Here is a 13,746-nt window from a genome sequence, read left to right as displayed (position 1 = left end):
TTTTCATTATCAAACCTAGCTATAGCTAGCAGATTTATAAAATAAAGAATTTTGCAATGAAAGCACTATAAGAAGCTTTAAAATATCCGTAAAAAGCTAGTAAAAAGATACAATTTTATTTCGTCGACATTTTTTTTACAGGCTGATAAATTTATGTTGAAGGTTTTATGCGGCATCGTCGAAAAAAAAAAGTAAATGTCATATCTTTCTAACCTAAAAGTTCAAACATTCGTAATCTTATTAAAATTGTAAAGTTAAAATGTCTCAGTTAATAAATACTTTCTTAAGGAATCCTCTCCTAAAGAGTGTAAGATTACATGTGCCATGCCGGATGATCCAGTTTACTCCAGGTACAATTTGGTCGATTCAGTGAAATTTCATGAAACCATTCTAATTTCAGGTCTAAAATACTTTTCTTTTTAAACTTACTTGTTTCATGTATTTATATGCTTAATCCCTTGCTAGTCCAACAACTGTACGCGCCAGCAGCCCTAGGAATCGATGGCTACCTTCATGCCAGGAGGAGAATCAAGGAACAATTCGCAAACTTTACCGATAAATTCAGGACAAAGATGACAGAGTTTGTGGGCGACACCAAGAACATGGTGTTTACAGAGGATCTGAAGAATATGGTGCATATTGCTGAGCCTTCAGATTTGGAATTGTGTCTTAAAATGATTAAAAAGTAAGCCAACATAAAATAAGTTCAGTCCAATGTCCTTTTTTTAATTTATCTATTTATTTAATCTTTGTAGTAAATCAAACTAAAATAAGACTATATGTTAAATCTAAATATTAATAATTATCATTTATAAATCAATATTAGTACACTAAAATAATAACTAAAACTAGAAACAACATGACAAACACCTTTAAGTTTTATCATACAAAAGAAAACATATTGTACAAAAGACAGATATAACACATTCACTGTCCCAATCTGTATTGTCAACCTTACGGCTCTGTAATAGAGGTTTCCCATGACCCATACATGGGGCACGGACAGTCAACTAAGTGTTAATGCTAAAGGGCATCTTCTAGCGGTCGGTTGACCGCTAAAATTCAATAGAATCACTTTTGTTTTTCCCAGAGGTTTCTGGGAAAAACAAAAATGATTCTGTTGAATTTTTACTCAAGGTTATAAATTATCTCTTTTTATTTTCAGATTCAACACACAAAGTTCCGAGTATCGATTTGGATCCTTTGTGTTTGGGCCTGTGGTAATGAGGATGTTCCATTTTCTGGATGCACCTAATGAAGCTTTAAAGGTAACTTTTTTTTAATTGATGATATACAACCTGCAAAGGAGACTTTTAGCAAGCCAAATAGTTGCATTGGATTTTATTTTTCTTTGTTGGTTATGCATTAACATTATAGTAGTGCTTTTTACCTGAAACTGAATTCTACTTTTTGCCAGAAAGACGCACAAGTTTCAAGGGCCAATTGTCAGATTTATTAACCCTTTACCGGGCTATGGGATGTATATTTCCCACATATGGCACTTCAAATATGTTCTATTTTCAATCAGTAAGACTGGCATTTGATTGTCATTTTTGAACTGTCAGCTAGGTAAAGGGTTAAAGTTAAAAAACTGTGACCTGGCAGAATAACTGTTATCAAATCACCAATAAAAATGTCAAGAATTTGACTGCATTTCTATATCATTTTGGCATCACTATACATGTAATCTCACTTAATTTTCTTCAAATATACTTTATGATTTTAGTGTTTTGAAGACCCAGAAAATGGTGGTTTTTTCGACCAACTAGTCACATACCAGATACTATTGGACCTGTTATACAGCCACCAGATGTATGATGACATGTACAGGGTGTTTGAGAGAGTGAAAGAACGCCAGATTAACATGTCCAAGTATCCAAAGTATCCAGTAGTTTTAATTCTTGCAGCTTGTTATAAACAGGTCAGTATATTTGTTATTTATTTAAACTTTATTGCATAAACAAAGAAAAATGTACAAATGGAGGACTTAATGCCAAAAAGCATCCTCTACCAGTCAACCATTGGGCCAAACAGAGACATAAATGTGGAGGAGAGATTCATAAATTATAATGAGAAATTGAACCGAAACGTCAAGCGTTATGGATAATGGATGTTGTTTACTTTGTAATAGTGGTAATATTTATATTAATTATGAAAAACCCCACTTAATTTATTCAAGTATGATTGAATGCATTTTTAACGCACTTGAAAAAACTTTCATGAACACAAACTCATGTTTTGACATTGGTCCTTTTCAAATTTTCTTACATGTCTCTGTTTGGCTACAAAATTCTATTCTCTTACTGATGGCGAATACTATTGGGCGTTAAGTTTGCCATTTGAATATTTTCGTGTTTTATATTTCTCGTTTTTATTTAAAAACAAACAACTTTGGTTTATATTACAGAATACACCACAAAGTATGGAATATGCGTCAAAGTTATGGTCCGAGATGAGCAAAACAGGCACTGTTCCACTAAGAAGAGCATGCACATTCTTTGCTGGTATGTCACCCTATTTCTTTCTCTAGCCAGACATTAATGACACTCCCACACTTAATTTGTCCTGTCAAAGTCGGTACAGAGTGTGCTTACGGACTCTATTGTTTCTTTTCCTTAAGGAGGCGGCACCTTAATGAAAATAAAGTTACTCGTAACCATTTATAAGCCATAACTTGTCAGAAATTATGCAGGATTGAACCCTATCACTTCGAAATAAAGTTCAAAATCATGTGGGAAATATATTCCCTCTGCCTTAAAAAGGCGTGTTGTCCACATTTGGACAACACACCGTGCCGCTTTGTACTGATCACGTCTCCTTCGTCGTTTTTTTTCAATTAATACAAATATTATAACTATTAATAATTTCTAATACCATGCAATAAGGTACTGATTGGTAAAGGTACTAGTATTATTAAGGTGAAATCTCCTTGTTACAGCATTGGCCCTTAAGCAGGGCGCCCCCCACATAGCACTAGAGTCGATATCGTCACAGAAACAACATTATGTCACAATTCGAAACATCAAGGTGAGTTGCCTTAACCCTTTACCAGGCTGACATTTCAAAAATGACATTCGAATGTCAGTCTTACTCATCAAAAATAGAACACATGTTTGAAGTACCGTATGTGGGAAATATATATCTCTTAGCCTGGTAAAGTATAAATAGACTATGCCGTTTTTTCGATACAATTTTGAACCATCCGTCTTAGCTAATAGTGCCCTACTGATAGCCATGTATGACAAGGAGTGTTCGGATTAATCCCTGTCGCTTCTTTCCGCCATCGCTCTGGGCGACAACAATCTTCACCACTTCGTTTTAAGAACGAAGTGCCTAAGAAAGAACTCGAGGCTGGACTAAAATTATTACCTTTTTCTACTTTTTAAAAACTGTATACATAAATAAAACACAGTATCTGCTTTCTCACAGCTACAAATGGTATGTTATGCGCTCGTTGTACAATCTAGTATTTTATAGGCAACAGCGTTAGCGGCCATGGGCAGAGTTGATGACACATTACCAGTGCTTCGAGCTGTACTGGACATAGACTCGCCGCAGCAGAAGGACAAACACACATTCTTCGAAGAAACTGTGAGTATTAGGTTTAAGGTGCATTCGGTATTAATGGTGATTTTCTGAAATACCCTAAATTTTTAGGTATTTAGAATAAGCCGAATACACCTCTTATTCTTCTGGTGATTCGTAAAAGCAGGGAGAGAATGTTTGAATTGTATGAATTAAAGAACTTACTTCAAACAGAAATCTGCTCCGAGTATGTCAAAATGTACTCAAAAATATATAAAAAAGTATGTAGGGCGGCGAAATCTAATTTTATTAAAAATAAAATTAAAGTGTCTCAAGACAAAATAAAAACAACTTGGAACATTATTAGACAGGAAACGGGAAAGATAAAGCCGCCTTATAAAGATATTGTCCTCAACACTTCCAATGGATTAGTCAATACAAATTTAGAGGTAGCTCAAGCATTTGAAACATTCTTTACAAATATTCCAGTCGCAACAACTAAATCGTTAAATTCATCTTCAAGTAGGGCCATCACCATGTTGAGTGCTCGTGTAGCTGAATGTAAGAATACATTTAAATTTGAATACATTGATCCTAAGGTTATTATAAAAACATTTAAACAAATAAAAGTTAAATCTACAGAAGATTTGTGGGGGATGTCAGTTAAAGCCTGCACTGCTATTATAGTTACCATTGCACCTCATTTAAGTTCAATATTTAATAAATGTATAGATGAAGGCACGTTTCCTGACTTGATGAAAGAAAGCAGAGTGATACCTTTGTACAAAACTGGTGACGCCAAGGATGCCGGTAACTTTCGACCTGTCTCTATTTTGCCTGTACTCAGCAAAATTTTCGAGAAAGTTATGCTAACGCAACTTCTTAGTCACTTCAATAGAAATAAATTGTTTCATAAACAGCAGTACGGATTTACTAAGGGTCGATCCACTTTGGATGCTGGCGTAAGTTTGATTAAACACATATTTGACGCATGGGAAGCGAAACAAGACGCTATTGGCATTTTCTGTGACTTAACAAAAGCGTTCGACTGTGTGGATCATGAGACGCTGCTATTAAAATTAAATTATTACGGGGTTGAAGGACAGGCTCTGGAGTTATTAAAGTCGTACCTGGTGGATAGAAGTCAGAAGGTATCCGTAAATGGAACTACGTCTAAGGGGTCTCAGGTTAAGATCGGTGTCCCTCAAGGATCGATATTGGGCCCCCTTTTATTTCTCATTTATGTGAATGACCTTCCATTTATGGCAGAGCAGTTTTCTAAAATTGTCTTATTTGCTGATGACACGTCACTTATATTTCATGTCAACAGAGATTCCGAAGACATTGCCAGTATAAATCATGCTATAGAACAAGTACACGAATGGTTTACTGCTAATAACTTAGTTTTAAATGCAAAAAAAACTAAATGTGTACATTTTAAGTTACCTAACGTAAAACAAAGCGTACAAGGATTGTCAGTTAATAACGAGGTATTAGATATTACGCAAAAAACAATTTTTTTAGGAATAACGGTAGATTCTAGTTTACAATGGGGTCCTCACATTGTGGCACTATCAAAAAGATTGAGCTCAGCGGTATATGCAGTAAAGAAAATTAGGGAGCTAACCGATGAAGATACTGCAAAGATGGTCTACTTTTGTTATTTTCATAGCTTAATGTGTTACGGGCTATTACTTTGGGGCAGAGCTGCTGATGTTGAGACTATTTTTATCTTACAAAAACGAGCAATACGTTCGATTTATGGCCTAAAAAGTCGTCAGTCTCTAAGAGAATTGTTTAAAACCATAAATATTATGACATTGCCTAGTCAATTTATATATGATAATATAATGTATGTGAGAAAGAATCTTACATTGTTTAAAAAAAAAAGTGATGTTCACAATTTTAATACTAGGAATAGGAATAATTTATTAGATATAAGAACTAGACTTAGCAAAGTACGAAAATCATTTTTGGGGCTCTGTACACGTTGCTACAATAAGATACCCAATCATATTATGAATATGTCAGAAAACAAGTTCAAAGCTGTAATAAAAGGTACTTTAATAAAGAAAGGCTATTATAGAGTAGACGATTATTTAACTGATAAACACGTATGGTTGGATACCTTATCTACAGTCAAGAGTGGCATATAAGTTTAATTTTAATAGGCTTGTTTATTATATGTAAATATTTTTATTTAATCTCAACAATTTTTGACTTTCAAAAAGTGTTCTGTAAGAATCTATTTTGAATAAAAATATTATGAATTATGAATTATGAATTATGATTGGTATGATAACAAATCACCTTTTTCGAATGGTCAATCTAATGAAACTTAAGTCGGATTTCTGAGTTACTACCGACGGTATTAACAAGCACAGTTGTAGTGCATAATTATTTTCCATCGTATATTCACGGAAACGTACAAACATGTCTTGCTATTACAGTACAAAATGGTACAAAAAGTAGTGTTGAGTCGCTCACTCGTGAGGCACCTCATTTGTACCGCTCATTTTGTTAATTTGTCGCAGTACTTCATACCGCAAAAATGTCTTACATCACACCTCTATTCATTTTACTCATTTACTCGCGCGCATCACAAACACCTCTTGCCACACAAATCATTCACACACTTCAAATTTCAAAAAACTCTTATCCTTTCAATTTCACTCGCGACCCTGAAAACTCATACGCTCCTCACAACCTCGCAAAAGAGTCCTTGGATCGCGCGAGGCGCTCGAGGTGCTCACCCGCTCGCCGACACGCAAAACACAAATGAAGAAACGAGTAATGGACGTAATGGTCCACACTGTCAACTGCCGAACTACAAACCTTATTGCAACGACAAAAGGTCCACCGAGAAAAGCGTTGAGTTTGTACCGCTCACCGAGGCGTTGTGACATGAACACCTCAAAATGAAACAATGAATTAGAAATACCCAAAGAGGGAGTGAGACAGACACGCGCCGTACTTCAATATCGCCTCGCGTCACCACCGAAAATACGTTAAAAATTTAACACGAAAGACAACAAGCGTAAGCGCTGCAAGCTTTCATACATCTTACGCCTTTTTGATCCTAACTTACGTGTCAAAATGGCGCGAGGAATCAGTCTTCAAAACGAATTTCGACGTGTTGCTTCTCTGTCGCACTTGTAAATTTGTACGTAAGTGTGACAGGGAGGCAACATGACGAACTTGGTTCGCGGTACGCCCTCTGTATACCAGGCGGGCATTTACGAAGCTTGGTTAGAAACAGAAATCCTTTAAGTGACTAAAATATTATTGAAATATAATACGGTAGCGTACACAATTTATGATAATTTCAATAAGTTTCAAGTTTATTAAATAAAAAGTAAGTATAATTTGCATAGGTAAAATAAACATGTAGATGTAAATTATACCGATTTGAATTTGCAATACTTTTTATTAACATTCTTTGTAAACGACTTCGAACGTCAGTTCGTCAGTCAGTAAGTTATGATTATGACATATAGCTGGTCAAGCAAATCTTGTCAGTAAAAAAAGGCGCGAAATTCAAATTTTCTATGGGAAGATATCCCTTCGTGCCTACATTTTTCAAATTTGCCGCCTTTTTCTACTGACAATATCTGCTTGACCAAGTATATTTATATTTATTTTGTCCGTACTTCGTTCTTCACTACCTAAGAGCTAATTTTAGTTCTCTAATACCTAATACCTAGTAATAATTCTTATAATCATAACAAAATATGGACATAGTTTTCGCCAGTAAATATACCCGCGGATCTTCCTTGGTGCCTTTTGCATGAAAAAATGAAGTGTAAATGTAGACGGTGCGGCCGGCTCGAATGGTGCTTTGTTTATGTTTATTATCATATTGATGATATTACTGTTAAATTATAGGTGGTAAGTTAGTCACTTCTATATAATAATGATTGTGAAAACATTCAGTTTGTTCTCCTTAGTTTGTTAAAAATTGTGGTAGTTTTATGGTTAATAGGTAAGTACTTATGAAATATATCACTACATATTATAAAACAAAGTCCCCCGCCGCGTCTGTCTGTTTGTGGGTTTGTTTGTATGTTCGCGATAAACTTAAAAACTACTGGACGGATTTTCATGTGGTTTTCACCTATCAAAAGAGTGATTCTTGAGGAAGGTTTAGGTGTATAATTTGCTAACCCGTGCGAAGCCGGGGCGGGTCGTTAGTGATTATTATACTTAAAATTATATCAAGTAGCAAGGAGGAGGTCTAAACAATCTAACAATAAAAAAGAGCTACATTAGAACAAGTTTCATAAAAGCAGCAAATTAAGTTAGGTACTTTATGTTCTTAGTTTGATCCTAAAATTATCTTTCTCCTAAAAGTTCTATTCTTAACCTCCAGAATTGCACTCCAATTAAATATTACTACTTATATATTTATAAAGGAAGTGATGAATACATAAATATGTATATACATTAAATATTTTTGTCGCCGTTGGAGTTAATGGAATAGTCGACGCTGAAAATATGCTAGTACCTCACCTCATTTGAAGTAAGACATTGTAACACCTCATTTTAGAAAATGAGGTACTCATACAAACTCATTTTAAATTGATGTCCTACCCATCACTAACAAAAAGTACTAAGGTTGACTGAAGTAGCATGACAAATACGAAGGTTTCCGAGAAAGTACGATGAAAAACAATTATGCACTACATCTGTATTATGGTCGATAAATCGCAGATACTGTATCTGGAACGGGACATCATGTTGTTTCTACAAATTAACCTTGTCACACGATAAGATGAATACGTAAATCTCTACTATCGTGCCTTATTTAGTCCCTATAAGGTTGGTTTTTGCTTTATAGTGTCGTAACTTACAGATATCAAAAGTAAAGGAGGCAGTGGAGAAGAGCGAGAACAAAGACCTGAAGAAGGAGTTCGACGATATCCACAAAGCGTTGGTTGATCGGCAATTAATAGATTCGAAACAGGTATGTGTATTTCATATGTTTTTTACAGTACTTACATCTGGTGCTGCAATACGACACCCTGTCCTATAATAAGCACATTACGTAACTACGTCGACAATTTAAAGGGCCATATATACAGTCACCTGCAATAATATGTTACACAACTATCTTATTTGTAGAGCCATAAGAGCGTGTCACATATTTTTGCGGCCTTTGAAGAGTAACATATTATTGCAGGCTGCGATCATATATAACTAAGGATACCGCCTTTAGGAACATTACCGTTCAAATTCTCGGGCCAAATTAGCACACATACACAATTACGCCTACATTCAAATAAGACGACGCGTTTACAGAGCCTGTAATCAAAGCTGATAAACGAAATAATAGTCATCTTTATTACACTAATGGTACATAGCTAAGTGTAGATGAAATGCATATAATGTCAATAACTACCAATCAGCGACATTAATCCGCTAATAACCTTCTTGCTGTACGTACTGGCCGCTGAGAGTTCGCGGTTCATATTTGATTAGAATATGACTTGGACAGGGATAGGTTTATGCCATACAGTGAAGAACCAGTCAAATAATTCACGTATAATAATTTAATGCAGATTAAAAGATAACTAGTTAAAATGTTGTTATGACATGACAGACTAACTCAACATAAGTAAATATATCATTGTTAAATTGTTTATACGACAACGGTTTCACTCACTTGAATTTTTAGTCGCTATTGGCGACATGTTTCGGGCCCGTCGGGCTCAGTGCACGAGTTGCAGCCGCCGCGAGCACTCGAGCCTGAGGAAGGACCCCCGACGGGCCCGAAACATGTCGCCAATAGCGACTAAAAATTCAAGTGAGTGAAACCGTTGTCGTATAAACAATTTAAAATATGTCTCACGAAAGTTTAATATCGATTATATCATTGTTGTATAAATGTATTCCGCTATAATAAGTATTTTGTATATTTTATTATCAATCTGCATGGCAGTGCGAAGTCACGTTCAGGTATAGTCTGTCCGTTTTTCTAAGATCAAGTACGTCATAGTAAATGTATGGCGAACTTGATCTTAGAAATAGGACTGGCTATACAGTCTGCAAAATTTACATGGGTACACGAATCGGGTCAAAAATATTTGAACAGGCGGAGTCACAATAAATCCCCACTTTCAGTTCAGAATATTTTATATGTATATAGCCGGTCAAGCAAGTTTGTCAGTAGAAAAAGGTGCAAAAATAAAATTTTGTATAAGACCACAGCCGTTCGCGCGCTTACATTTTCTAAATTTGCCGCTCTTATAATATTTTAAACTTTCGCGTTTTGAACACATATTAACTCACATTATACGAAACGAAACTGATTTACGTCGGTAAATCAAGGTAATTGAATATAATTCGCGTTAGACCCGTCTATAATGTGAGTTAATATGTTTGCCGCTCTTTTCTACTGACGGAAATGGCTTGAGAGAGAACCTACATAAATGTGACAGTAGAGGGTGGATTCAAATGATCAACATTTTCAGATTATGTGTGTATTTGTTAAATTAATTCAGTGAAAGCATGATAGGAAAAATGTATCTACATATAGGAGACCGAGTATGATTATCTCACGGGTTATATCTCATGAATAGAACATATTCTAGATATCTTGCCAGGCATCCACTCAATTTCATGTCTCTCTAATTGGACAGCTTTTTTCCATAGTTCTCTGCGAATAGCATCTTGTGGGAATCTGAATGGAAAGTAATGTAAAATGACAATACCAAATTTGATTATTAATTTGAAATAACTAGGTAGTTTTTTTATAGCTCCATCTCATGAAATAAAAAAGGAAAATACAAATCTGTAAGAAGGAATTTATTACTACATTTATAATTATATAGAAAATACCTAGACCAAACACAAGTTAATAAAATAGTCTACTTCATTTAGCATAACACCATCCCTATTATCCTCGCAATTTAAAAAGTCGTATGTTGTTATGAAAGTCGTATGCAGTTGTTACGTTTTAGCTTAGCACGGTAGTATTGAAAACAAATCGTCATGTTTTTTCCAAATTCTACTGAAGTTATCTGTTTACTACAAGTGAAAAGTGATTCCACTGTCCTTGGTATGAACTAAAATAGCTTCTGCACCACTTCACGACACATGAATATATTTTTAATTACAAAAAAACGTTGTTTTTATAAATCAATTTAGCCATTTGTCACTGACTGTCATCTCGGTCGTACTGAGATTGCCAATCGAGCAGTTTGTAAGTACCGCCTATCGCGGGGTAGTTTGCGTTGGGTCATAATTGAGCGGACAGAATACTTCCATGTATAGCATTTCGCTGATTGCAGGTGACTGTACCTACTGTAAAACGTTGTACGATACACGTGCGAATAGGTAATTCACAACTCGTGTCGATTTAAAACACTCCCTTTGGTTGTGTTTCAATTTATCGCCACTCGTTGCGAATTTCCTACTTTTCGCACTTGTGTCGTAATGTATTATTTTATATACTTTAAGGTTGGTATACCTAATAGGATTGAACTAATATTAAAGACTAAATAAGCCGAGCTAGTAGCTAAACATTTTAAATATATTCTAATAACTCATATTTCTTATTCTTATTTGGATGGTGTTTAGCAAAAATGTGTCAACCCACATAAATTTTTCAATAAAATGTCAACTGTAAGCGTATTTTTTTTGAGTTGATATCTTATTGCAAAATGAATGTGGGTTGACACATATTGCGTTTCAGCATCCATTTACCGTAATACCAGTGGGGAGACACTCCTCACTTCGGTTGAACTCGGCTCCGCTCGGCTCAGCATTGCTCCGAGTTATTAGGGTTGGCACCACTTGACTTCCTTTTGCGTGCACGACCACAGATAAGATAATCACTTGAATTTTGACAACTCTAAAAAGCCGATAGTGCCATATATTAGAAAGAGATAGCATGATTCGACTCTGAACCGCTGTCAACTTCGGGTTTGTAGGAAGTGTCCTTTCTGTACGGTAGTACTATTATCATATGTATGCTAGTTTTAAGGTATTTATCTATGGGCCAATAGTTGCCTGAAAATAAATGTTTTCATTCAAATAAATGTGTTCATTCATTCATTCATTATTTCTTCTGTGGTAATACCTATGTCTGTTCCAGACGCTGGATATGCTGCTGAACGCCGAGATCACGGGGGTGAAGAAGACAGACGGCCCCGGCAGCGGCATGCCTTCATACAAAAAGCAAATGCCCTACGGACTGAGGCAGAAGAGGCGTAGCTAATATAATAAAGTCGATATTATTACACTTGAATGCATCTTGTCTGACACATCCTTTACAGTGTGACATAAAATAGTGGAATATAAATGAGGGCGCCACTTTCTACGTAACTGTCACATTTTTGACGTAAAATTCTTAACCCTTAATGTCAGTTTTACTCTTCGAATATAGAACATGTTTGAAGTGCCGTATGTGGGAAATATATATCCCTTAGCCTGGTTAAGGGGTAAACATGGCAACAATTTGGTGTGGAATTTTTTCACTTAAATTTTATTAAATTTTTACTATTTTATGCCGCACTGTACCGTTAGGTAGATATTTGAACGGATTATTTTGTTGTAACTGTCCTCAAGTAATTTCAACAGCAGAGCGATTGGCGCTTACATAAAAGCACCGCAGTTGTATTGAAGTATCGTAATTTACACGTTCAGTGCGGGATGGGGTCGATAGATCCGATGCAAAGTATGCTTAATTACAAGTTACACTAATTGCTGCAGCGACGGTGTTAAAAATGACGTAAACACTAATCAGTCCATTTTTTATATGGAGTGAACATTGACTTTTATATTAATTCGTAAAGACGTGCCTTACGGGCACTACGAATGGTGTCAGAACAGCGGTGTCACGTACACGAATTCGAGCCAATCGTCCAGGGCTATAACCGCGAAAATCGAAGTTCGCAAATTGCGGGCATTTTTCTCTATCACTCTAATTACGCCTTCATTGGAGTAAAAGAGAAAGATCCCCGCAATTTGCGAATTTCGGTTTTCGCGGTAGCCGGCCCTCAGTCCCCCGTCCCGTCCCTGAAGTCAAAGGTAGTGAATGAATTAGTTAGTCATTCATTTGTTAAATTCTGTAATATTTGTAATTATGCAATATAATGTAATTTGTGAGTAATTAAATAGGAATTGATAGATACCTGTCAAAAAACCGTTCCAAAATATTTTCTTTACCGTGCTTTCGTGATTTAATTTGTTATAAAAGTGTAGGTACTTTTTCAAATGGCGTTTTCGAACTTTGAGGTTAGAATACAGCGAAAACTAGTGAAAACTGTATCAATTACTCGTAATCCACACTGTAAAACACTATACGTAGGCAATCTACATTGCAATAAACTAAAACGACCATAATTTGTAAAAAAAGTCCATGTAAGTGATGTTACTGATGTTTTAGTAGATATTCATATAAAAATAGTAATTAACAAATAAATAAATTGATAAACAAAACACCTTTTTTCCTTTTCTACTCTCACTACACCTTATAAAACAAAGTCCCGCTGCAGGGTCTGTCTGTATGTTCGCTATAAAGTCAGAAACACACTACACAGACATACTATAAAAACCTAATACGAACGCTAACATTGTTACTTTGCATTTATACTTACAACATTTGTAATTCCTGACGATGCAACTTAAGATGGTTCGCTTTTCATACAAAATTCAATCAAATCTCATTAAGTAACTACACAGTATTAGTACACAAATATTTCCGCATTTATCTTCTTTCGAATATTCGTTTGCGCGAAATTAACAGGAAAACAATGTTTCATACAGAAATCATGCAAAAATCATAGTTAACTTTTCATCAATTTTACGTATGTGTGTGTCACAAATGTCGTGTACAGATACATTTGCGACGTTGCCATACCATTTCCGACGTTGCCGGGCTGACCACGGCTCGAATTTGGAGTGCCGTCATGTTTAGTGCAATTTTGTTGACACTGATATTTGACAGGTAGTTAATTGACCTAAGCGAGAAGTTCGTCAGCTTAGCTAAGAACTATCATGGCGTGTTATGCAAACAGTCGCTTTTTTGCTTGCAAACGGAAGATTCCCGGTTCGATCCCCAGTCATTGTATGCTGGAACATAACTTTTTGTATTTTTGTTACACCTACATTTCGTATTGTTTTTTATTTTTATTTAATTTTTCTTATTATCATAAATCGATTATTAAGTATAGGCTACACGTATTCTTTAATTTTTACAAAGATAATTAGAAATTATAC

The 13,746-nt window shown here is 35.4% G+C and overlaps 1 protein-coding gene across 2 annotated transcripts; it reads left to right on the top strand.

Moving 5' to 3' along the window:
* The first annotated feature begins 207 nt into the window (after positions 1 to 207).
* On the top strand, positions 208 to 12,966 carry LOC134672080 (pentatricopeptide repeat-containing protein 2, mitochondrial-like). Of its 2 annotated transcripts, XR_010099298.1 has the most exons (10): positions 208 to 350; positions 466 to 685; positions 1,166 to 1,268; positions 1,727 to 1,921; positions 2,408 to 2,504; positions 2,939 to 3,027; positions 3,478 to 3,591; positions 8,378 to 8,488; positions 11,621 to 12,805; positions 12,836 to 12,966. XR_010099298.1 is itself a non-coding variant. In XM_063529985.1 (9 exons), the coding sequence occupies exons 1-9, from the start codon at positions 260 to 262 to the stop codon at positions 11,741 to 11,743; spliced, it is 1,143 nt and encodes a 380-aa protein (XP_063386055.1). In that variant the 5' UTR covers positions 208 to 259; the 3' UTR covers positions 11,744 to 12,966. The 2 variants fall into 2 exon arrangements, 1 of the variants encoding a protein (XP_063386055.1); XM_063529985.1 differs by having other exon boundaries at positions 11,621 to 12,966.
* Positions 12,967 to 13,746: the final 780 nt, after the last annotated feature.

This window comes from Cydia fagiglandana, chromosome 16, assembly GCF_963556715.1.
Source record: "Cydia fagiglandana chromosome 16, ilCydFagi1.1, whole genome shotgun sequence".
NCBI lineage: Eukaryota > Metazoa > Arthropoda > Insecta > Lepidoptera > Tortricidae > Cydia > Cydia fagiglandana.
This window is presented reverse-complemented; position numbering and strand designations above follow the sequence as displayed.

Excerpts from the sequence above, each read along its gene's own strand:
- LOC134672080 (XM_063529985.1), top strand. The coding sequence starts at position 260 with ATGTCTCAGTTAATAAATACTTTCTTAAGGAATCCTCTCCTAAAGAGT. Across the intron at positions 3,592-8,377 it reads ACACATTCTTCGAAGAAACT|ATATCAAAAGTAAAGGAGGC; the intron begins GTGAGTATTAGG and ends CGTAACTTACAG. Across the intron at positions 8,489-11,620 it reads AATTAATAGATTCGAAACAG|ACGCTGGATATGCTGCTGAA; the intron begins GTATGTGTATTT and ends TGTCTGTTCCAG.